This window comes from Monodon monoceros, unplaced genomic scaffold (genome assembly GCF_005190385.1).
Source record: "Monodon monoceros isolate NGI ecotype Baffin Bay Population unplaced genomic scaffold, NGI_Narwhal_1 Super_Scaffold_20, whole genome shotgun sequence".
Taxonomy (NCBI): domain Eukaryota; kingdom Metazoa; phylum Chordata; class Mammalia; order Artiodactyla; family Monodontidae; genus Monodon; species Monodon monoceros.
The window spans coordinates 74005884-74031039 of NW_021703777.1; the positions used below are offsets into that span (position 1 = coordinate 74005884).

Genomic DNA, 25156 nt, shown 5'->3' on the forward strand with positions numbered 1-25156 from the left:
TATGTTTGAGGAGAACATATACACATATATCTATCTGACCTTGTTATGAAGAAGAACTCTCTAAACCTAAAAGCAACATATAGCAGTAGTCTGCTGGAGCTGGTTTGTACACACTTGTGAGAACCAGTGGTTAAATATTCAGAAATTTTGCAGGCAGGTCAGTTGGTAGCTAGAAATTTCTATACTGGAAATACTTACATCATAGATATTGGCAAGTGCTAAAACATCAGGCTTTTTATTTTTGTTTTGTAACCTGGTTCACCAGCACACAACTAACTGATGGTAGTAGCAAAGAGAAAGTCAACTTACCCGTTTATATAAAAAGTTATGTACTTATTGGTTCAAAAGATCATGGGATAAAAAGATAAACAATGAGGGAAGATGTTTGCAGAAAGTTTGATGGAGGGTTAGTGTCAGTAACATAAAAGAGAATGTATAATTAAATAGTAAAATCATAACCCTGATATAGGCAATGACATGAACAAGTAATTCACAAAAGTGATAGAAATTATCAATAAACATGAAAACCCATCCAAGACATTTATTTACTCCTTCCAGGAATTTATCCTAAGCCAACAGTAAAAAACTTGGACCAAGATTGTGTACAAAGTTGCTGGTTAACATTTTGTGAAGCTAAAAGAGGAGCCCTCCCCTCAGGTCAGTAGCTGGAGACAGGTTGGCCTTAGCCTAAGATTTACTCAGGTGGCAACTTAAAAAAAAATTGCTGGAAAATTTTAAGTAGTTAAGGGAGAATTAATTAAATGCTAAATGTCCTAGTGATGTCATTTTTCATTCCCAGCCAGCTTCATGGGGCACAGTTTGAACTCTAGGGTCAGGTTGGAGAGAGGAATTGTGCTTTCTGTCAGGAAAATAGGGAGGGAAGGAAGGAATGGAACACAGCTGTGAGTACAGCTGATCCTTGAACAAGATGAGTTTGAACTGCACTGGTCCACTTACACACAGATATTTTTTCAATAAATATGTACTACTGTACTACACTATTTGCGGTTGGTTGAATCCAAGGATGCGGAACCACAGCTACAAAGGGCCAACTGTAAAGTTATAATCATATTAGGCACCCTTAACACCTGTTTTGTTCAAGGGTCAACTGTACTAACTCCACTGGGAGAGGCATCTCCCAAACTAGGACACTGTGGTCAGAGCATTTGTTTTCTTCCTTGTTGATTAAGAAACAATACTTCTGCCTTTTCTGGAAAAAAAACACTCACAAACAAGAAACGGATGGGCACTTCCACAACCTGATAAAAAGCATAGATGGAAAACTCACAGCTAACATCATACTTAATGGTTCTCAAAGCTCTTCCCTAACATTTGGAGCCAGGTGAAGATGTCTGCTCACACCACTTCCGTTCCACATTGTACTGGGAGTGCTAGCCAGGGCAGTTAGGCAAGAACATGTTATAAAAGGTATCCATCTTGGAAAGGAAGAAGATGACATTTTGCAGATGACATGATTTTAATTGCAGAAAATACTTAGGAATCCACTAAAAATCCATTAGAACTAATACACAAGTTCAGCAAATTTGCAAAGAAGATATATAAATGGCTAATCTACACATGAAAAGATGCTCAACATCATTAGGTGTCAAGGAAATGCAAACTAAAACCATAATGAGATACTGCTTCATTCCCAGTAAGAAGGCTATAATAAAAGTCAGATGATAACAAGTGTTAGCAAGGATATGGAGAAATTGGAGCATTTATACACTGTTGGTGGAAAGGTAAAATGGTGCAGCTAGCCTGGAACTGCTCAAAAGGCTAAACACAGTTACCATACGATGCAGCAAGTCCATGCCTAAGTATCTACCCAAGAGAGAGTATGTCTACCAAAAACTTGTACATGAATGTTTATATATTCATAAGAGCCATAAGTGTAAACAACCTGAATATCCATCAGCTGATGAATGGATAAATAAAATGTGGTATATCCATACAATGGAAAGTTATTTAGCAACAAAGAAATGAAATCCTGACACATGGTTCAACATGGATGGATCTTGAAAACACTAGTCTAAGTGAAAGAAAAAAAACCACACAAAGAACCACTTATAATATGATTCCATGTATATGAAATATCCAGAATAGGCAAATCTATAGAGATTAGTACAATCTGTAGTGATTGTCTAGGTCTGAGGCAAATGGGGCATTGGAGGGTGACAGCTAAGGGGTGTGGTTCTTTTCAGGGTGATGAAAATGTTCTGAATTGCTTGTGGTAATGGTCGCACAGTTCTGTGAATTGATCTGAAGTCACTGAATTGTACACTTTAAATGGGTGACATTTTTTATGGTATATGAATTACATCTCAATAAAACTTTTGTTTTAAAAAAACGAACAACACGTACAGGTCCCATCTAATTGGCAGAATATTTACATTGCCCTGGATCCAAAAAGAAACACCTGGGTATGGAATCAAGCGTGGGCAGAAACTGCTATTGAGAGAAGTAAAGAGGTGCCTAGAGTCTAAGATATGGAACCTCTGTTTTGAGTTAGCTCTTTGAGCTGCTACTGAGTGGACTTAGGCTTGTACTTATTTGCATGGCTGTGATAACTCCATCTAGGCTCAGGCCATCCAATATGGTAGAGCCACTAGCCACGTGTGCCCATGGAACACCTGAAATGTGGGGAGCCCAGATGAGATGGGCTGTGAATGTAGAACACACACTGGATTTTGAAGACTTAGAATGAAGAATATTATATATGATATCTTATTAATAATGTTTTATATTGATGGCATGTTAAAATGATATTTTGGATATACTGGGTTAAGTAAAATATTTTAAAAAGTTAAAAGAAAGCATGTTCTTTGAGAATTAATGTTTTTCCTTAGGAGAGGTGGATATATCAATGCCTGGGTGTACATAATTACAAGTATGTTTGGCCCCTGGTTACCCGGGCTGTGGACCGCTACCGGTCCGCAGCCTTTTAGGGACCGGGCCGCATAGCAGGAGGTGAGTGGCGGGCAAGTGAGTGAAGCTTCACCTGCCGCTCCCCACCACTCCCCATCGCTGGCATTACTGCCTGAACCATCCCCCACCCACCCATTTCTGTGGAAAAATTGTCTTCCACGAAACCAGTCCCTGGTGCCTAAAAGGCTGGGGACTGCTGACCTATTGGATAATAGGGAGAAAAAAAAAGAGGCGGGTGGGCAACTCAGAGTGGGGATGAGCTTGAAGGGAAACACAGGACTTTTTGAGTGCTAAAGTGCTTTCTTTCTGCCCTGCTGACTTCCCTGTCCTGGGCATTAGTTTCTAGATTTGGTTCACAAAATCAAATGCCTTTTGGGAGCCAGGAACTGAATTGTTAATCAAAGAGCCCCCTTATCTCCATTTATGGACCTGGGGGAAGTAATGGTAAGTGAGAGTGGAAGAGGGGAGGACGTTCATTCTTTCAGTCACAAAAATATATTTATAGACATGCCTCCCCCTTAAACAAATTGTGAGGGGATAGGAGGAAACAGAGAGAGACAGAAGAGTACAAGTCAAAAAGAATCTCAGGGTTCTTAGGGAAGTTGACTTTGCTTGCTGTGGGAGAAAAGCTGATTCCAGCAAGAATTGCATCCAGCTTGTATAGGACATCATGCAGCACCAGGATGAGCACAAGTTCAGAGGAAGACAGCTAGCTAGCATTTCTTAGCTTTATTTGCCCATTTGTTATTTTGTTACTGTTGTTTTAAAAGACCAGAGTGGAGTTATGAGGTTGGATTCCTTGAGCATGCCGACAACAGCAACGAACCCACAGGAAATGTCTTAGACCTTATCGGAGAAAAGAGATTGTTAGCTAGCGTGTTTTTCACATGGAGATTTCAAAAATCACTTTTTGAAGAAAGTTTGAAATATCCATGGAAAAAACTTTGAGCACCAGATTTTCTCTGAAATCCAGTTTGTCGGAAAAGACATGATTAGCATCCATTTGGTAAAAGCCCATGAGTGATCTTCTCTATGAATGAGTTTTAGCAAAACTTTGATCTTGACCCCTCCCTCTTCCCACTTTCAGCCACCTTTAATAGTGGCCTGATCAAAAGCCAATTAGGTGGACTTCCCTGGTGGCACAGTGGTTAAGAATCCGCCTGCCAATGCAGGGGACATGGGTTCGAGCCCAGGTCCGGGAAGACTCCACATGCCACAGAGCAACTAAGCCCGTGCACCACAACTACTGAGCCTGCGCTCTAGAGCCCACAAGCCACAACTCCTGAGCCCGCATGCCACAACTACTGAAGCCTGTGCACCTAGAGCCCATGCTCCACAACAAGAGAAGCCACCGCAATGAGAAGCCCACACACCGCAAGGAAGAGTAGCCTCCGCTCGTCGCAACTAGAAAAAGCCCGTGTGCAGCAACGAAGACCCAATGCAGCCATAAATAAATAAATAAATAAATGTATGTATGGGGAAAAAAGCTTAAAAAAAAAAACCTAGTTACAACAGAAGTATTATACTTAACATTGATGACTCTTACATGTCTATATTAATCAAACCAACAAGCTTAAGCCACCTTCAATACCAGATATCAGTTTAGTAGTGAATATTATCCAGATAACATGAACCTGAAATTCATTCTGGCTAGATTATTTTCTATTTCTGAGTATTTATATAAGCACTTAATTTTTTTAAGCCTATTAAGTAGAGCTCTTTTACAAATTCATTTTTTGCAATATCATACACCTACAACACACATAGCTACATATGAACGCACAAACAAACACAGAGGCCTTAGAGTACCCATTTCAAAATTTCAGCCCTCAGTCAGGTATAACATAAAAGCCATCAGTTACAAGGGGCTGGATTCAAACTGGGTTTCTAGCAGATGAACAAACCCATTTTACTAGTGTTTACAGAAAAGGCACTTAAGATTTCTATTTATCCTTGACAAGTCAAGTTCTAAATTACTTTACCCTCTTTTTTAAAATTTCCATTTATAAAAGATGTCAGAGATTAGGGTTCCTGAAAAGACCAGATAGGACATTTGCATCTCAAAGGTACAGGCAAGTTCTTCCTAGGATGATTTTGTTTCCCCTTTGTTTAATACTTTCAAGCCTCTTAAGATAAATAGGGAAGGCTTTGGGAGTGGCAAAAGGATTGGTGAGTTTTGGATTATCTTTGGAACCACACCTCTGGTCCTGTAAAGACTACATTTATAAAACAAGGACAGTTTTGTTTTCCTTTTCAAAGAATTGGGTGGTTACCTCAATGATATTGAAGGACTGACATACCCATTCACCTATGTTGGAAAGTTTTACTTTTCCTCATTTAGCTTAGGGGAGAAGGCCTCTTCCAAAATTCCTATCAGGGTCTGAATATCAGCTATGGTCAGTTTAGTCAGACCAGTGGCCTCCTATTTTGTTAATCTACTTTCAAACATTTTTGAAGATCTTCCTTAGGTTTAAGAAATTTGTACCTTATATTTAGACACTGTATAACCCTTTTTACTTAATCACTGGCTGGATATCTTTGGCCAAGCCCGGAACCTCGATATTGCACATTCCAGGGTCTACTAAGGCTTCTATTTTAGCTTCAGATTTTATCTGTTCCTTTTTGCTTTTTGTTAGAACCATTTGGTGATGAGGGTTGTTCCCTTGCCCCTCGAGAAAGAGTGGCCCCTAATTTAGTTAACAAATCTCTTCCCGTTAAAGGGATGGGACAGTCAGGCATAAACAGAAAGGAATGTAAAAAGAGCTGGCCATTCATCTCAGGTGTAATATGATGGTTTCATAAATTGAGTGCTTCAGATAATGACTATAAATGAAAGGGCAAAATGGAGGTTGAGCAAATAGAAGATATGTGAGTCAACTAATTAAGCTAGATAGAAAACTGAAGCCATGCTTTCATTAAATGCTTGAAGACAGGCAGTTTTGATACTGACCAGGGTTCTTGGCCTTCCCCAATAAATAGAAATTGACTAGAGGCCAGACAGGAAACTCAAGCAAGGCTTTATTGGGGCCCCTGCCACAGCAGAGGGGAGCAAGAACAAGTAACAGTTTCCCTTGCTTGCTGGCCCGAGGTGGAGGGGGTGGGGGGCGAGCTGGTTCCTTATATGGGGTGAGGTTAGGGGTGTGTCCAGGGGGGTCGCTGGAGGCGTGGCTTGGTGGTTTGCCCGCCCCTTTGTGGTGCTGTGTGCAGTGAGCATGCGCAGTACCCTGCTTTTGCTCCCAACACCCTGTTTTTGCTCCAGGCTCTTTAGAAGCGGCAGCTGGGCTTTTTTGGTCTTTTTGTGTCTTTTGTCCAGAATTTGCCCCAACTGCACATGCACGCAGTTATTTTTAGTCCCTTATAGTTGTTTTGTGTTTTTTTTGTTGCTTGAGGAGTCATTTGTCCAGATACAAGCACTGCAGCACTGCCACAAAGGGTCCCAGGTCCCAGCTTGTCTCAGTTTTATAAATTTAAATTTGCTGTGATGGTTGCCGTTGTTAAGCAAACAAAGACAGCTTTCATCTTGCTTGTGATGGGTTCACTGTGTGCTAAGCACTCACGTCTGTGTGTGGGATCCTGTCTCTGCCCTTTGTCTCTCCAGTCACACGCTGTGCACCATACCTGATGGTGCTGACCACTACTTCCTTGAACTCTGGAGTTTGGCCAGAAAGTTAAAAGATCCCCAGATTTGGATTCAGGTTTAGGAATAAGTAGGGAAACCCACTCGAGCCATAAGCCCAAACCACTTTTACTTCAATATAGCTTATACAGGATGGTTCTGTTCTGAGATATTAGGCACTGGCCCAGGCAGTAATTGAGTATTATTTTTATTCTCTTTGAAATGTTTCTCCTTGTATGAGTAGCTCTTTTAGGAAGCTAGAGAGAAAGACTTGGGACATGTCTGGGTCTTTCAGCCAAATACAAACAATGACATAAAAATACCACCCTTACTTTTTTTTTTTAATTAATTTAATTTTATTTATTTTTGGCTGCGTTGGGTCTTCGTTGCTGCGCATGGGCTTTCTCTAGTTGCGGCAAGCGGGGGCTACTCTTTGTTGCGGTGCGCGGGCTTTTCATTGCGGTGGCTTGTCTTGATGCGGAGCACGGGCTCTATGTGCGCGGGCTTCAGTAGTTGTGGCACGAGGGCTCAGTAGTTGTGGTGCACAGGCTTAGTTGCTTCTTGGCATGTGGAATCTTCCCAGACAAGGGCTCGTACCTGTGTCCCCTACATTGGCAGGAGAATTCTTTTATTTATGGAACTTCTGAATTTTATTTTATTTTTTATGCAGCAGGTTCTTATTAGTTATCTATTTTATACATATTAGTGTATATATGTCAGTCCCAATCTCCCAATTCATCCCACCACCACCACCCCTCCCCCCGCCACTTTTGGTTGCAATAGTGAATGGGATTGTTTCCTTAATTTCTTTTTGATCTTTCATTGTTAGTATATAGGAATGCAAGATATTTCTGTGCATTAATTTTGTGTTCTGCAACTTCTACCAAATTCATTGATTAGCTCTAATAGTTTTCTGGTGGCATCTTTAGGATTCTCTATGTATAGTATCTTGTCATCTGCAAACAGTGACAGTTTTACTTCTTCTTTTCCAGTTTGTATTCCTTTTATTTATTTTTCTTCTCTGATTGCCATGGCTAGGACTTCCAAAACTATGTTGAATAAGAGTGGTGAGAGTGGACATCCTTGTCTTTTGAATAAGACCAAAGTTAGGCACCAAACTGTGTGTAGGTAACAAAAGGTAATGCAAAAAGAATCCTAATTCAACCACACAGGGATGGAACTCTCAAAAAAGCCATGGGGAGGTACGTATCAAACATAGAAAGTACACCAGCTGTGAATCCTAGCGTGAGCTCTAAAGGATCTTGGGGAGGTTGGGGTCAGAGGATTCGCCTTGAATGTGTAAACCCATCTGTATTAGTTTCCTGTGGCTGTTGTAACCAGTTACCATAAACTTGGTGGCTTAAAACAATGGAGGCTTGTTCTCTCATAGATGTGGAGGCCAGAAGTCTAAAATCAAGGCATCAGCAGGGCTGCACTCTCTCCAGAGCCTCTCCGGCTTCTGGTGGCTCTCTGGCTATTGGTGTTCCTTGCCTTGTGGGTGTATCATTCCACTCTCTGCCTTCATATGGCCATCTTCATATCTTCATATGGGCTTCTTCTCCATGTCTTTGTTGTCTCTGTCAAATATTCCTCTGCCTTTCTCTTGTTTATAATTTTTTATGCTTAAAAAATTCTAATTATTATTTTTAACTGAAATGTAGTTGATGTACTGCCTAATGATTTGACATTTGAATACATTATGGAATGATCACCACGATATGTCTAGTAACCATCTGTCCCCATACAGAGTTATTGCAATATTATTGACCATATTCCTTATGCTGTATATTACATCCCCGTAACTTATTTATTATATAATTGGTGGTTTGTACCTCTTAATCCCCTTCACCTATTGTTCCCACCCTCCATCCCCCTCCCCCCTGGCACACATTTATTCTCTGTATCTATGAATCTGTTTTCATTTTGTTCGTTTTGTTTTTTAGATTCCACATATAAGTGAGATCATGTGGTTTTTGTCTTTGTCTGACTTATTCCACTTAGCATAATACCTTCTAGATCTATCCATGTTGTTGCAAATGGCAAGGTTTCATTTTTTTTTTTTAGCGGCTGGGTAATATTCCATTGTATACGTATACCACATCTTTATCTTTTGTCTATTGATGAACGCTTAGGTTACTTCCGTATCTTGGCTATTGTAAATAATGCTCCCTCTTTCTCTTATGAGGATAAGTGTCACTGGATTTAGAGACCACCTAGATAATCCAGGATGATCTTCTCAAGATTCTTAACTTAATTATCTCTACAAATACCCTTTTTCTAAATTAGATAATATTCAGTTAGGAGATTAGGACATGGTTAGGAGGCAGACATATATTTTTTGGGGGGAGGGTCACCATTCAACCCATTACATATCCATATTAAAAGTTATTTGATTAGAGATAATATAATTGTTTATAAATATGTACATTTTCCTGGTTTCAGGTTGTGTGACTCCAAATAATGTAGCCTTCATTTAATGAGTCTCTAGTAAAAAATGTTTAATGCCAGCCATGCCTAATTTAATACAGTCAGTTAATGTTGATTTTTTTCCCCCTAGGATCTGTATCTGTATCAAGATGCTCTGAAGAATAGCAACTACTCTTAGGATTGTCTACTGTTACAAAATGACTAAAACGAATTCTAGCATCTTCCATTTTGCCATCATCTTCATAGTAATACTTGAGATCAGAACCCAGTTATCTGATGAAAGTGAATTTTTAGTTGACAGATCAAAAACAGGTCTTACCCATGTTCCCAAAGACCTATCCCTGAACACAACAATCTTAGATATATCACAAAACTACATTTCTGAACTTTGGACTTCTGACATCATATCACTATCAAAGCTGAAGATTTTGATAATTTCTCATAATAGAATCCAGTATCTTGACATGAGTGTTTTCAGATTTAACCAGGAACTGGAATACTTGGATTTGTCCCACAACAAGCTGGAGAAGATTTCTTGCCACCCTACTCTGAACCTCAAGCACTTAGACCTCTCATTTAATGCATTTGATGCTCTGCCCATATGCCAAGAGCTTGGCAACATGTCTCAACTAGAATTTCTGGGGTTGAGTGCCACACAGTTACAAAAATCCAGCATGCTGCCGATTGCTTATTTGCACATCAGTAAGGTTTTACTGGTCTTAGGAGACACATATGGGGAAAAAGAAGACCCTGAGAGCCTTCGAGACCTTAACACCCAGAGTCTGCACATTGTTTTCCCCACAAGAAATGAATTCCATTTTATTTTGGATGTGTCAGTCAGCACCGCCGTAAGTCTGGAACTGTCTAATATCAAATGTGTGCTAGATGATAATGGGTGTTCTTCTTTCCAAAATGTTCTGTCAAAACTTCAAAAGAATTCAAGGTTATCAAATCTTACTTTAAACAACATTGAAACAACTTGGAATTCCTTCTTTATGATCCTCCAGTTGGTTTGGCATACAAACATCAACTATTTCTCAATTTCAAATGTGAAACTACAAGGTCGCGTTGGCTTCAGAGAGTTTGATTATTCTGGTACTTCACTGAAGGCCTTGTCTATACACCAAGTTGTCAATGAAGTGTTCAGTCTTCCACAAGATTATATCTATAAAACCCTTTCAAATATGAACATCCAGCATCTCACAGTGTCTGCTGCACACATGGTCCACATGGTCTGCCCATCCCAAATTAGCCCACTTCTGTATTTGAATTTTTCCAACAATCTCTTAACAGACATGGTTTTTAAAAACTGTGCAAACTTAGCTAATTTGAAGACACTCAGTTTACAAATGAATCAGTTAAAAGAACTTGCAAATATAGTTCATATGACCAAGGAGATGAAGTCTCTACAACAATTGGATGTTAGCCAGAATTCCCTAAAGTATGATGAAAGTGAAGGAAATTGCCCTTGGACCAGAAGTTTATTAAGTTTAAATATGTCGTCAAATATACTTACTGACTCTGTTTTCAGATGTTTACCTCCCAGGGTCAAGGTTCTTGATCTCCACAGTAACAGAATAAGGAGCATCCCTAAAGATGTCACCAGTCTAGAAACTTTGCAAGAACTCAATGTTGCTTCCAATTCTTTAGCCCACCTTCCTGGATGTGATACCTTTAGCAGCCTTTCCATACTGATCATTGACTATAATTCAGTCTCCAACCCATCAGCTGATTTCTTCCAGAGCTGCCAGAAACTTAGGTCCCTAAAAGCAGGGAACAATCCATTCCAATGTACATGTGAGTTAAGAGACTTTATCCAAAGTGTAGGCCAAGTATCAAGTGAAGTGGTAGAGGGTTGGCCTGATTCTTATAAGTGTGATTATCCAGAAAGCTATAAGGGAACCCCACTAAAGGACTTCCATGTATCTCAATTATCCTGCAACACAGCTCTGCTGATTGTCACCATTGGGGTCCCTGGGCTGGTATTGGTTGTTACCGTGACTATCCTCTGTATCTACTTGGATCTGCCCTGGTATCTCAGGATGGTGTGTCAGTGGACCCAGACCCGGCGCAGGGCTAGGAATGTACCCTTAGAAGAACTCCAAAGAACTGTCCAGTTCCATGCGTTTATTTCATATAGTGGGCATGATTCTGCCTGGGTGAAGAATGAGTTAATACCAAACCTAGAAAAAGAAGATATAAGAATTTGTCTCCATGAGAGAAACTTTGTTCCTGGCAAGAGCATCGTGGAAAATATCATAAACTGCATTGAGAAAAGTTACAAGTGCATCTTTGTTTTGTCTCCCAACTTTGTCCAGAGTGAGTGGTGCCATTATGAACTCTACTTTGCCCATCACAATCTCTTCCGTGAAGGATCTAATAACTTAATCCTGATCTTGCTGGATCCCATTCCACAGTATTCTGTTCCTAGCAGCTATCACAAGCTCAAAGCTCTCATGGCCCAGAGAACTTATTTGGAATGGCCCAAGGAGAAGAGCAAACACAGACTTTTTTGGGCTAATCTAAGAGCATCCATTAATATTAAACTGATGGACAAAGCAAAAGAAATAAGTCACACACAAATATAAAAATATTCCTCTGATGCATTCGGAAAAAATGTTGCTGCTTTTGGAAGCTCCATCAATGACTTTATTTTGCATCAATATGGATATAAACATGATTCTGAATTTAGGATGTAGATAAAAATGGGTATGTCCTTTCAGGCCCCAGTTCCCCATGTATATGTGGTAATAAATTTGATGAAATGTTATAATTTCTATTTAAACAGTTAATTTCTACCACATGAGTGATTCACCTAATTCTTTTTTTTTGTATTTTTGAATTTAATTAATTTTTTTATACAGCAGGTTCTTATTAGTTACCTATTTTTTAAAAATATCTTTATTGGAGTATAATTGCTTTACAATGGTATGTTAGTTTCTGCTTTATAACAAAGAGAATCAGCTATATATATACATATATTCCCATATCTCCTCCCTCTTGCGTCTCCCTCCCACCCTCCCTATCTCACCCCTCTAGGTGGTCACAAAGCACCAAGCTGATCTCCCTGTGCTATGCAGCTGCTTCCCACTAGCCGTCTATTTTACATTTGGTAGTATATGTAAGTCCATGCCACTCTCTCACTTCATCCCAGCTTACCCTTCCCCCTCCCCGTGTCCTCAAGTCCATTCTCTACATCTGCGTCTTTATTTCTGTCCTACCCCTAGGTTCTTCAGAACCTTTTCTTTTTCTTTTTTAGATTTTGTATATGTGTGTTAGCATACAATATTTGTTCTTCTCTTTCTCACTTACTTCACTCTGTATGACAGTGTCTAGGTCCATCTACCTCACTACAAATAACTCATTTTCATTTCGTTTTATGGCTGAGTAATATTCCATTGTATATATGTGCCACATCTTCTTTATCCATTCATCTGTTGATGGACACTTAAGTTGCTTCCATTTCCTGGCTATTGTAAATAGAGCTGCAATGAACATTGTGGTACATGACTCCTTTTGAATTATGGTTTTCTCAGGGTATATGCCCACTAGTGGGATTTTTGGGTCATATAGTAATTCTATTTTCAGTTTTTTAAGGAACCTCCATACTGTTCTCCATAGTGGCTGTATCAATTTACATTCCCACCAAGAGTGTAAGAGGGTTCCCTTTTCTCCACACCCTCTCCAGCATTTGTTGTTTGTAGATTTTCTGATGATGCCCATTCTAACTGGTGTGAGGTGATCCCTTATGGTAGTTTTGATTTGCATTTCTCTAATGATTAGTGATGTTGAGCAGCTTTTCATGTGCTTCCTGGCCATCTGTATGTCTTCTTTGGAGAAATGTCTATTTAGGTCTTCTGCCCATTTTTGGATTGGGTTGTTTGTTTTTTTAATAGTGAGCTGCTTATATATTTTGGAGATTAATCCTTTGTCCTTTGATTCGTTTGCAAATATTTTCTCCCATTCTGAGGGTTGTCTTTTCGTCCTGTTTGTAGTTTCCTTTGCTTTGCAAAAGCTTTTAAGTTTCATTAGGTCTTATTTCCATTACTCTAGGAGGTGAATCAAAAAAGATTTTGCTGTGATTTATATCAAAGAGTGTTCTTCCTATGTTTTTCCCTAAGAGTTTTATAGTGCCCAGTCTTACATTTAGGTCTCTAATCCATTTTGAGTTTATTATTGTGTATGGCATTAGGGAGTGTTCTAATGTCATTCTTTTACATGTAGCTGTCCAGTTTTCCCAGCACCACTTATTGAAGAGACTGTCTTTTCTCCATTGTATATCCTTGCCTCCTTTGTCATAGATTAGTTGACCATAGGCGTGTGGGTTTATCTCTGGGCTTTCTATCCTGTTCCATTGATCTATATTTCTGTTTTTGTGCCAGTACCATATTGTCTTGATTACTGTAGCTTTGTAGTATAGTCTGAAGTCAGTGAGTCTGATTCCTCCAACTCCGTTTTTTTCCCTCAAGACTGCTTTGGCTATTCGGGGTCTTTTGTGTCTCCATACAAATTTTAAGATTTTTTTGTTCTAGTTCTGTAAAAAATGCCATTGGTAATTTGATAGGGAGTTCACTGCATCTGTAGATTGCTTTGGGTAGTATAGTTATTTTCACAATGTTGATTCTTCCAGTCAAGAGCATGGTATATCTCTCCATCTGTTTGTATCGTCTTTAATTTCTTTCATCAGTGTCTAATAGTTTTCTGAGTACAGGTGTTTTACCTCCCTAGGTAGGTTTATTCCTAGGTATTTTATTCTTTTTGTTGCAATGGTAAATGGGAGTCTTTCCTTAATTTCTGTTTCAGATTTTTCATCATTAGTTTATAGGAATATAAGAGATTTCTGTGGATTACTTTTGTATTCTGCAACTTTACCAAATTCATTGATTAGCTCTAGTAGTTTTCTGGTGGCATCTTTAGGATTCTCTATGTATAGTATCATGTCATCTGCAAACAGTGACAGTTTTACTTCTTCTTTTCCAATTTTTATTCCTTTATTTCTTTTTCTTCTCTGATTGTCATGGCTAGCACTTCCAAATCTATGTTGAATAATAGCAGTGAGAGTGGATATTCTTGTCTTGTTCTTCTGATCTTGGAGGAAAAGCTTTCAGTTTTTCACCATTGAGAATGATGTTTGCTGTGGGTTTGTCGTATATGGTCTTTATTATGTTGAGGTAAGTCCCCTCTATGCCCACTTTCTGGAGAGTTTTTATCATAAATGGGTGTTGAATTTTGTCAGAAGCTTTTTCTTCATCTATTGAGATGATCATATGGTTTTTATTCTTCAATTTGTTAATATGGTTTTCACATTGATTGATTTGTGTATATTGAAGAATCCTTGCATCCCTGTGATAAATCCCACGTGATCATGGTGTATGATCCTTTTAATGTGTTGTTGGATTCTGTTTGCTAGTATTTTGTTGTGGATTTTTGCATCTATATTCATCAGGATTCACCTATTTCTTTGGTAGGACTGAATTCATTGAATTTATCATGTAATCAAGAGAAGCACCTATTCAAACAACTTCAGTTGATAAATGTCCCCTTGTGCCAGGGTCAGTGTTAGAAAACTCCATGCATTTTATACTTGTAGCTGGGTTTCTAAAGCAGATTTCTAAAGCTATTGGTGTCCTCCTCATTTTCAGTCAGCATTTGCCTCTGCATGTTGAAGGCTGTTTATTGCTAATACTGGACACTCTTTGCCTGAAGGATTTTCTTCTTGGCCATGAGAAGCCATTTAGTCCACACAAAGGGAAATTCAGAAGTGCTGGAAGTTGTCCTTGAAAGCAGCCATCAACCAATGCCAGAAAGGAATTGACAGATAAATACCACAACTTTCTCACCCATTTTGGGGGAGATAAACCTGGGATCTACTTTACATTCTCCCTGAATCCCCCAGTAGGATGGAATTCTGATTCTCTACGGTAGAAATGACTTTATTGGCTTCTTTTCTATTTTTATTTCATATCCTCATTCCTCCAAGGATGTTTCCTGGGAACACCTCTGAAATAAACTACTTGCAGTAGAATACTTGTCTCAGGGTCACAAACCAAGAGTGTGTTGCACTTCAGGCCAAATGGAAAATGAGTCTGGTTTTCTGTGGCTGGATATCTTGCTAAGATTCTAGTTGTCTGAACTAGCATGCAGGAGAGCCTTTGCTCTTTTGATCAGAGGGAGGAATATAGTTGATGTGTACTGCTTCTATACACAGCATCCCTGTCTTTGGGGAAACTATTAAAATAGGGCATGAGCAGATTGGAGCAGTGCAAGGAATGGGCTTTATCAGACTTTATTCCCCAGCTTTATGATATCAGCTATTTTCCATACTCATCAGTCAGTCTCTAGAGACTCTTACTCTGGCAGCCAGTGCTAGGCAGGTGTAGGCCGGCAGCACCTTGTCATAGCTGCACCATCTACTTCTCACTTTATGCCCCATGATGTCACTAATACCACTCTACAGGATGTTTGTAGAGGCCTGTTCAGCTATTCTGGTCTATGCACAAACCTGGAAGTACAAGAGATACCCTGGGAAGAGATCCTTGACTTCTAAAGGGATGGAAGTCATTAGATAAATATTCCTTTTTCTTTTATTCTTGGGTAAAAAAAATAAGGCATAGTCTAGACCATTCCTCAGAATCCCCCATGGGATTGAAACTTACTTGCCCACAGGAGTAACCAGCTCAATAACTCACTCTTGGCTTGGCTTTCCATTCTTCCTTGTTTCATTCTTCTCAGTCTCCTCACCCTTGAGCCCTGAGATTACGTCTTCAGAACAAATGACCCACACACAATGCTCTTGTCTGAGTCTTCACTTTTGGGAGGAGAAACCCACGTAACACTTAACCTGTGCTAGTTGTTTCTTGCCCTAAAAAACTTACAGTCAATCAGAGGACATTACATGTATGCAGATAACTAAAATAAAAATAATGAAACAAAAACATAAATGGAAGTTCAGAGACCATTTAGATTGAGTGAAAAAAATCTTAGGAGTGACGGTTTTTCCACTGGGCCTTGAAAGAAGACTGTTGGATTTTTCAATGTGTAATTATGAAGAAAAAAGGCCATTCTAAGTAGAAAGATGTGGAGAAGACACAGGAATACCCAGGCCTATTCTGGGACTGGTGTCTTAATTTGACTGGACCATGAATTTTATGAAAAACAACAGTGAGATATAAGCATGGCAAGTTAGATTAAGATCATATTGTCAAGGGTCTCGAAAGTCAAGCTATGGAGTTAAAATTTAGGGCTACAGGAAAGTCATCATTTATATTTCATTTATAATAGAAAGCAACTTAAAACCATGAAATATATGCTAAAATGATTGAAACCTCTCGTTCTGTAATGGAAGTTGCAACAGTTGTTAGAACTGGATTTTCCTGTTTTCTCTAGGATGAATGCCCTTCCTGTATTGAACTTCAAGATTTCATAACCAAGTTTCAATTGTTCAGTACTAGTTGTATATCAGTTTGCTAGGGCTCCAAATCTGGGTAGCCTAAACAATAGAATTTTATTGTATCACAGTTCTGGAGGCTAGAAGTCCGATATCAAGTTGTTGGCAGGGTTGGTTCCTTTTGAGGGACGGAGGGATCTACTCCAGGCCTCTTCCCCTTGGCTTATAGATGACTGTCTCTCTCTGTGTTTCTTTGCATGGGTTTCCCTCTATGCCTGTTTGTGTCCAAATTTCCCTTTTGTATAAGGACACCAATCATATTGGCTTAGGGCCATCCTAACAACCCCATCTTAACTAATATAATATACATGATTCTGTTTCCAAATAAGGTCACATTCTGAGGCACGGGGGTTTAGGACTTCAACAAATGAATTTTGGGGAACACAATTCAACTCATTACATATTGCAAGTCTAAAAAAAACCTTTAAAGGGAGTTATAAAGTCAGTTAGTTTATTTAACAAACTCAAGATTTTGAGAAGTTAGATCAATCCTATATGTAAATATCTGATCTCATAAGTGGTCTTAAGGAGGCCCCTTGGAGCTTGAAATTGTATTTGTGGAATCTCCTGCTCAAGAATTCAAAGTTGGGAGATGAAGAATCAGTTCAAAATGTGAATAAATATATAGTAAGGAAAGTAAGAAAGATGTCACAGGTGAAGGAGAATAAACATTGCAGGGACTTCCCTGGTGGCACCGTGGTTAAGAATCTGCCTGACAGTTCAGGGGACATGGGTTCGATCCCTGGTCCAGGAAGATCCCACATGCCATGGAGCAACTCAGCCCGTGCACCACAACTACTGAGCCTGCGCTCTAGAGCCTGCAAGCCACAACTACTGAGCCCACGTGCCACAACTACTGAAGCCCGTGCACCTAGAGCCTGTGCTCCATAACAAGAGAAGCCACTGCAATGAGAAGCCCGTGCACCACAACAAAGAGTAACCCCCGCTCACCACAACTAGAGAAAGCCTGTGCGCAGCAATGAAGACCCAACACAGCCCAAAATAAATAAATTAATTAAAAAAGAAAAAAACCATTGCAGATTGGGTACATAAGCAAGCTCTGATTTGCAGTGTCTGGGTTTTAATGCTAACTCCATTACTTATATATGAATGACACTGGATAATTTACTTTAACTTTCTAAGCCTAAATTCATTATTTGTAAAATGTACCTTTTGAGTAGCTAGCCAAGACCTTTAGATTTCCAGGTATGAATTAAAGACTGTTTACAATACATCCCCCAAAGGGCAAAGTTCACATGGCCAACTTTCCAAGTGGTTCTTTTGAAGCCCCTTTTCCTAGGATTGAGGTAAGAGGGAGTTCATAATACACCAAAAACCCTCTCCAAAATCCTCTTCTAATCCTTAATTTCTCTCAGACTTTCCAATCTTTTTTATTGGCTAGAAGTCAGCAAAGGGTTGCAGTTATCGTCTCACACTTCACTGCAGGGTGCTCGACAACATTGAAATTAAAATAGTTCCATTTTTATCAGCTTGTTATATTAACAAGACTGCAAGGGAATGGGCATTTAATTTGGAATATATATGTATACATATATGTGTGTGTGTGTGTGTGTGTGTGTGTGTGTGTGTGTGTATATATGTATGTGTATATATATATATATATATTCATGATCTTTGACCTGTAATTCCACTTCTAGAAATCCATCCTAAGGAAATAAGTTGAAATGTGGACAAATATTTCTTTACAAATAGATTAACTGCAGAGTCATTGTTAACTGAAAAATTTGAAGCACTTCAAATTTCCAACAATGGAAGGATGCGCTGGGCTCATTTAGTGATGTATCTTACAATTATTAAAAGTAGTATATACAGTTAAGATGGTAAATTTTGTGTTATGTGTTTTTTACCACAAACTAGAAAAAGGTATAGGAAGTCTTTCTTTATTAACATAAGAGAATGTTTATATTACAATATAAATGAAAAACATAGGATGCAAAATTATATGCACAGGATGGTTTCAATATGTTAAAAATATGCAGAGAAAAAAGTCTAGATGAAAATATACAAAAATATTATCACCACTTGCCTGTGCTTGATGCTTGCTTTTGCTTTTACATTTTTCTGTACTTAAAATTTTTACAACCAACAAAGAAAGGAAATGGGGTTTAGGAGAACAAAACTAGGTCTCCATTAGAGGTGAAAGCAGCAGAGAATAAAGGTTATGAAGCTGGGTTCTGCAGATAAGCATCCTGGAATTAAATCCTGGCTCAATTTCTCTATAACTCTGTGTCCTTGGATGAATTCCTTAACCTCTTCCAGCCTCCTTTTCCTCATCTGTAAAATGGCATAATAACCATACCTCTCTTATAGGATTGTTAAGAAACCAGATGTATAATGTGTGGAAAGTCAGGGTCTGGCTACTCACTCTACGGCTGGAGGTGCACAGTGGGTAGGAGGAACACTCCTGAGACAGGCTACCCCAGCCTGGATTCTGCCTCTTCCACCTCCTTCTAGTGACCCTAAGTGGTTATGTAATTCCTCTCTGCTTTGTTACCCTGGATGTAAAATAGGAATAGTAATACCTGTCTCATAATGTTGTTAGGAGCATTAGATGAGTTAATATATGTAATGTCAAAGAACAGTGGCTGGCACAAAGCAAAAGTTCAATAAATGCTATCTCTTATAATGATATCATTATTATTGCAATTATTGTTATCTTCATTATCTTATGCCACCAAATGTGGAACTGGAGCTGAGCTGCTGATCATGTTCAGTCTAGATTGTCCTGGGCTTTCTAAGATTAAAGAAAATCATAAAAGGGACAGAATTTGACTACAAAAAAACCCCCCTGGAAACAGCTCTATGTTAACAAACAAGCAAATGAATAAGCAAACAAATAAAAACCACTAAAAATGACAAATGGGGAAATAATAAATTGGGAAGTAAACCGGTAGCTAATATCACAGATAAAATTCTCTTTTCCTTTGTTATAGAAATAACTAATAAGATAAAACAGAAAAGCACTAAGATCCCAACTGATATATTGACAATGAGCTGGACAGCTCCAAATAGGATCCAGTTAGAGAAGAAACACATGAAAAACTTCAACCTCATTAGTGCAACACGATTGTCGCCAAAGTTTCTAGTTGTGGGATTACCACTTCCTTTTATTTTCAATTAAACAATTTGAGTCCCCAACATCTGTGATGACAGGAAATCTGTCCCTCCTGAGGGTTTCAGAGGTGTGCTGAACTTCCTGGCTACCTCGCATGCTCTCTTTCTGGACTGTTTTCTTCCTGTGTCTCCACGACACTTTGGACCAGCTTATCCCTGCCTTCCTTGGCTGTTCCTGAGCTCTCTGATGGACTTCATCCTCATACTAGGACACAGTCACTTCTTGAATTCCCCAGGTTAACACCTACACACAAGTGGATGACTATCCTTAATAAAAATCCATTATCAAAGTTAATCAACAAGGTCCCCGGCACCGTGCCTTTGAGAGTCAGGGGACAGGAGTGCTGCATGTTGATAATGTGGTCACATCAGGCCCATGAGGATGTTCACCTCTCTTTCAAGACAACTTGAAGATACAGGGACTTCTTAGAACTTAAATATGATAGTCCCCTCCCCCAAATAAATTGAAACATTGGAAAATACACTAAGGGAATTTCTAAGGAATTAGAACAAAAAGATAAATTGCGAATGCAAGAGAAAAAAATAAGAAATAAGAGCTAAATCCGGGGGCTTCCCTGGTGGCACAGTGGTTAAGAATCCACCTGCCAATGCAGGGGACACGGGTTCGAGCCCTGGTCCGGGAAGATCCCACATGCCGCAGAGCAACTAATCCTGTACGCCACAACTACTGAGCCTGTGCTCTGGAGCCCGCGAGCCACAACTACTGAGCCCGCATGCCACAACTACTGAGCTTGCATGCTTAGAGCCTGTGCTCCACAACAAGAGAAGCCACCACAATGAGAAGCCCATGCACCACAACGAAGAGTAGCCCCTGCTCACCACAACTAAAGAAAGCCCGCACGCAGCAGCAAAGACCCAACGCAGCCAAAAATAAAATAAAATAAATTTTTTTAAAAAAAGAGCTAAATCAGGAGGTCGACATCCATCTAATGGGTGTTCCAGAAAGAGAAAATGGAGGGGAAGACATTATCAAAGAAATAAAATTGAGAAATTCCATGGGAGGACCTGCATCTCCAAACGGTGCCCAGCAAAATGAAAGGAATAAGGCACTTTCCCTTGAAATTTTTGAACACCAAGGACAAGATTCTAAAAACTTCCATAGAAAGAAAGAATGAGAGGGCAGGTAGGATTGGGGGTGAGGGAGGGAGAGATGGAGAGGAGGGGAGGGAGGGAGTGGGGGAAGAGAGAGAAAGAAAGAAAGGGAGGAAGCATGTACAAAGAAACAGAAATCAAAATGGCATTGCACTTCTCAATACAATACTATAAGCTAGAAAATAGAAAAATCTCCAAAATTACGTGAGAAAATTATTTGCAACTCAGAAATTTAGATCCAGCCAAACAATCAACCAAATATGAGGCAGGACATTTACGTTCTTTCTCCAAATTAACCGTCAAAGCACTCTTTCTTAGGAGACTATGGGAAGATGTGTTCCACTACAATAGGTGAAAATCAAGAAAGAAGATGCCACGCATTCCAGGAAACAGACAATCTAATAAATCTAACAGAGGAGAGAGGGGCAAGGACGTTGCAGAATGGCAGCAACTACAAGTCAGACTTAAGTGTAATCGTGGAGTCGTAATCATAGTATACAATGTAGTTTTCAGCTGTGCCCCAATATTTACATACCACGAGAATGTAAACACTGAACATGATTTAACCAAAAGTAAGAGATAACTTTTTTAAAGAGTTAATCATTGAGTTAGAGAAATGATTTCCTTTCTTTTCTTTTTTTTGCTAGATATAGATGATACCAGAGGCAGTGGTGTGCTGGTAAATGTTTAACAACAGATTCTCCAAAAATAATTCCAGAAAATTAACAAAACAAAGTCCTGATTTATAATTTTTGCCAATTTCATGGTGTAAATACTCTCAGTGTGGTCATTTTCAAGGTACCAATATGATGTCACTAAAGGTGGGGTTGGAAGGAGATGTACCAGCAATATACCACTGTGTATATTTCCACCAGACAGATACTACAGATGTAAATAACTTCAAGAGCATAATAATAGTAAATATATAGTAAAATAATTAGGAAGTGATGGGTTTTGAGTACTTATTACTTTTGTTTTTAATATAGTTTACTTAATTGCAAGTATATACAATTTAATTTTTTTAAAATTCGTTTATTATATTTTAAATTTATTTTTGGCTGCGTTGGGTCTTCGTTGCTGCACGCGGGCTTTCTCTAGTTGTGGCGAGCAGGGGCTACTCTTTGTTGTGGTGCACAGGCTTCTCATTGTGGTGGTTTCTCTTGTTGCAGAGCACGGGCTCTAGGCACGCGGGCGTCAGTAGTTGTGGCATGTGGGCTCAGTAGTTGTGGCGCACAGACTTAGTTGCTCTGCAGCATGTGGGATCTTCCCGGACCAGGGCTCGAACCTGTGTCTGCTGCATTGGCAGGAGGATTCTTAACTACCAGGGAAGTCCACCAAATTCTTGAAAATTAAAAATTGGCTCTCATGAGCTGGAGTAAGCTGGCTCTAGCAGACCAGTGGATGTTTTGGAACATATCTTAGTAAGCATGATTCAGTGTGTAATTTTTTCATATTCAGCCAAAACAGTGGCATGTGGTTTGGATGCAAACAAGGAAATCCAGGGAGAGTGCTACGCTGACGTGTCTTATAGGATGTTTATTATTGGGTTGGCCAAAAAGTTAGTTCGGGTTTAACATGGAAAACACGAACGAACTTTTTGGCCAACCAATACATCATTGAATTTCTCTATAACTTTGTCTAAGATAAACGCCAAGCAACTCACTAATAAAGCTATAATAATAATTAGCACCTGAATGGGAAATCTAGACTTTCCTCTTTCCTTCTCTACTGTGCTCCTTTGCCACTCCCTTCTTTAACCTATATATTTTATTTCCTCCCTTCTTTTGGTCTCTCTTCTTTCCTGTCCCTTGCCTTCCATCCTCATTTCCTCCATTTTCTTGTCCTCCATTCTTTCTCCCAGCTCTTTGATTTTTCCTTTTTAAATCTGCTGTCCTTCTGGCTTTTCCAAACCTTCCATTTTTCTCTCTTTTCCTCTTTAATATTTCTTTAGTCTTTGCTTATCCTCTCTCTTCTCTCCCCATTCTAAAATATCTATCTATATACCTATATAGATTTTTTTCCCTTTCTTGCCCCTAAAGGCTTTGGGATAATTTCTGAGGACACAGGTCCTGATAGATGTTTCTCGAACAGGATCATTTGCAGAGTGAACAGGGTCAGATGAGAAAGGGAGAAGGAGCTGGAATCAGGGACATGAGGAAATGAGCAATAGCAATATTTGGCATTACCAAGATATTTTGTGGCGAATTAGAGTTCCAGTTTGTTGGTTAGTTGTAGGATGGCCATTTATTAACTTAAGGCTCTAGCCCTATCTGTTCAACATGGTAGCCACTAGCCATGTGTGACTGCTGAGTTCTTAAAATGTGGCAAATCTGAATTGAAATGTGCTGTAAGTGTAAAATACACATCATATTTCTAAGACATTCTATGAGAAAAGAACGTACACTATTTTGTTAGTAGTTTTTTTTTCTGTTACATACGAACATTTTGATATAATGGAATAAATAAAATATATAATCAAAATTAATTTCACCAATTTCTTTTTGTCATTTTAAACATGTTTACTAGATAATTTAAAGTTACTTGTGTGACCTGCATTCTTTCTATATTCTATTGGACAATGCTGCTATAGTCCTTGGTAATAAAGTGCCAAATCTCTGCAAAATTATTAGGTTTCCACTGCTTATTTGTTTGAATTAAAATTTTCTCCCCTCCTTATACTCACTGAGTGTAGTAAATGAATGATAAATGATTTGAATTTCCTAACCATGTGAGAATTTTATTCGCTTATATTTGTTTTTTAGAAATTCAGAAAAAACTTCTGTCACTATTTTCTCTTACTGATACTTATAACTAAACTAGAGGAGCTCTACCCAAATAACATATGTTTCATACTAGACTATGTGCTAGACTGCAAGAGCTTTATCTTTAAAATAAACCTCCATCCACTTGAGGTAACCCAAAGCTCTCCGTTCGTTGCAAATTTTATATGAAGGCAGAAATACGGCACGTAGAAGTCTAAACTCAGGGGAAGGCATAAGGGAAGAAATGTATGTGAGTGGCTGAATGACTGAGTATGGGGGGGGGGGCGGCGAGGTGGAGGGATATCAGGGCACATATCTCTGAAGCCCAGAGTAAGAGGAGAGGGGGGAAAAAAAGGAAGGAAAACGGAGAAAGATTTTTTTTTTTGCGGTACGCGGACCTCTCACTGTTGTGGGCTGTCCCGTTGCGGAGCACAGGCTCCGGACGCTCAGGCTCAGCGGCCATGGCTCACGGGCCCAGCCGCTCCGCGGCACGTGGCATCTTCCCGGACCAGGGCACGAACCCGTGTCCCCTGCATCGGAGAAAGACTTTTGAAGGGAATAAAAAAAATTCCTAGCGCTTCCCTGGTGGTGCAGTGGTTGAGAGTCCGCCTGCCGATGCAGGGCACACAGGTTCATGCCCCGGTCCGGGAGGATCCCACGTGCCGCGGAGCGGCTGGGCCCGTGAGCCATGGCCGCTGAGCCTGAGCGTCCGGAGCCTGTGCTCCGCAACGGGACAGCCCACAACAGTGAGAGGTCCGCGTACCGCAAAAAAAAAAAAAAAAAAAAAAATTCCTAGCCAAAGATATCAGCACATATGGTTGTGAGCATACTATTCTTACTGCTAATTGCAAATAAGGATTTAAAGATTTTAGAAATTCCAGGTGAAGGCAGAGGAAATAGTATACAAACTCTTAGGTACCTGAAGTAGTGAATACTGTGGGCTTTGGAGCCAGATAGACTCAGTTTTATTTATTTTTAAAAAATATTTATTTATTTGGCTGCATTGGGTCTTAGTTGTGGCATGTGGGATCTTTAGTTGCGGCATGCAGGATATCTTAGTTGTGGCAATGCAAACTCTTAGTTGCATCATGTGAGATCTAGTTCCCTGACCAGGGATCGAACCCAGGCTCCCTGCATTGGGAGCACGGAGTCTTAGCCACTGGACCACCAGGGAAGTCCCTAGACTCAGTTTTAAATCTTGACTCCATCTCTTACCAGATGATGGCCTTGGGCAAGTTTCTTATTCTGACTGAACCAGATTCATCATCTATCAAATGGGAATCATATATATGTTCTATGTCTTTTGTAGTGAGGATTAGCCAATATCTTATTTGCAATACTTTCTGCACTTAGGAAGAATGCAAGCTATAGCGATCACAACGATGATGATGACGACACAGAATACTACTCTCTAACTTGGCTTGACTTGTTTCTGGAAATTAAAAATAAGTAAAGAAACTTCCCCATTCACTGAGAGTGTAGAATGTTTAAAAATGTTGGGCTATGAGAAAGGGAAGAATATGTCTTTGGACATGAAAAACCCCAAGTGATTATTTTTTCTTGAGAGGGCTGTATAGAATATGTGTACCGATCAGAGTCGTTTGAGGATTTCTGAGATGAAAGAAATTTTAGAGCTTATCCAACAAGCTAACAACACTCTCTCCAATATTTCCGACGGGCATGCATCCAGCACCTGACTTCATGTGTATGTGAATGTAGACATGTTTG

General features: G+C 39.5%; 1 protein-coding gene across 1 annotated transcript; it reads left to right on the forward strand.

Moving 5' to 3' along the window:
- The first annotated feature begins 9107 nt into the window (after nucleotides 1-9107).
- On the forward strand, nucleotides 9108-11744 carry LOC114903224 (toll-like receptor 1). The gene has a single exon (XM_029236062.1). It carries the CDS (start codon nucleotides 9169-9171, stop codon nucleotides 11557-11559), a length of 2391 nt encoding a protein of 796 aa, XP_029091895.1. The 5' UTR covers nucleotides 9108-9168; the 3' UTR covers nucleotides 11560-11744.
- The last annotated feature ends 13412 nt before the right edge of the window (nucleotides 11745-25156 follow it).

Bases quoted from the DNA above. Each gene is read 5' to 3' on its own strand.
- LOC114903224 (XM_029236062.1), top strand. From the start codon at position 9,169: ATGACTAAAACGAATTCTAGCATCTTCCATTTTGCCATCATCTTCATA.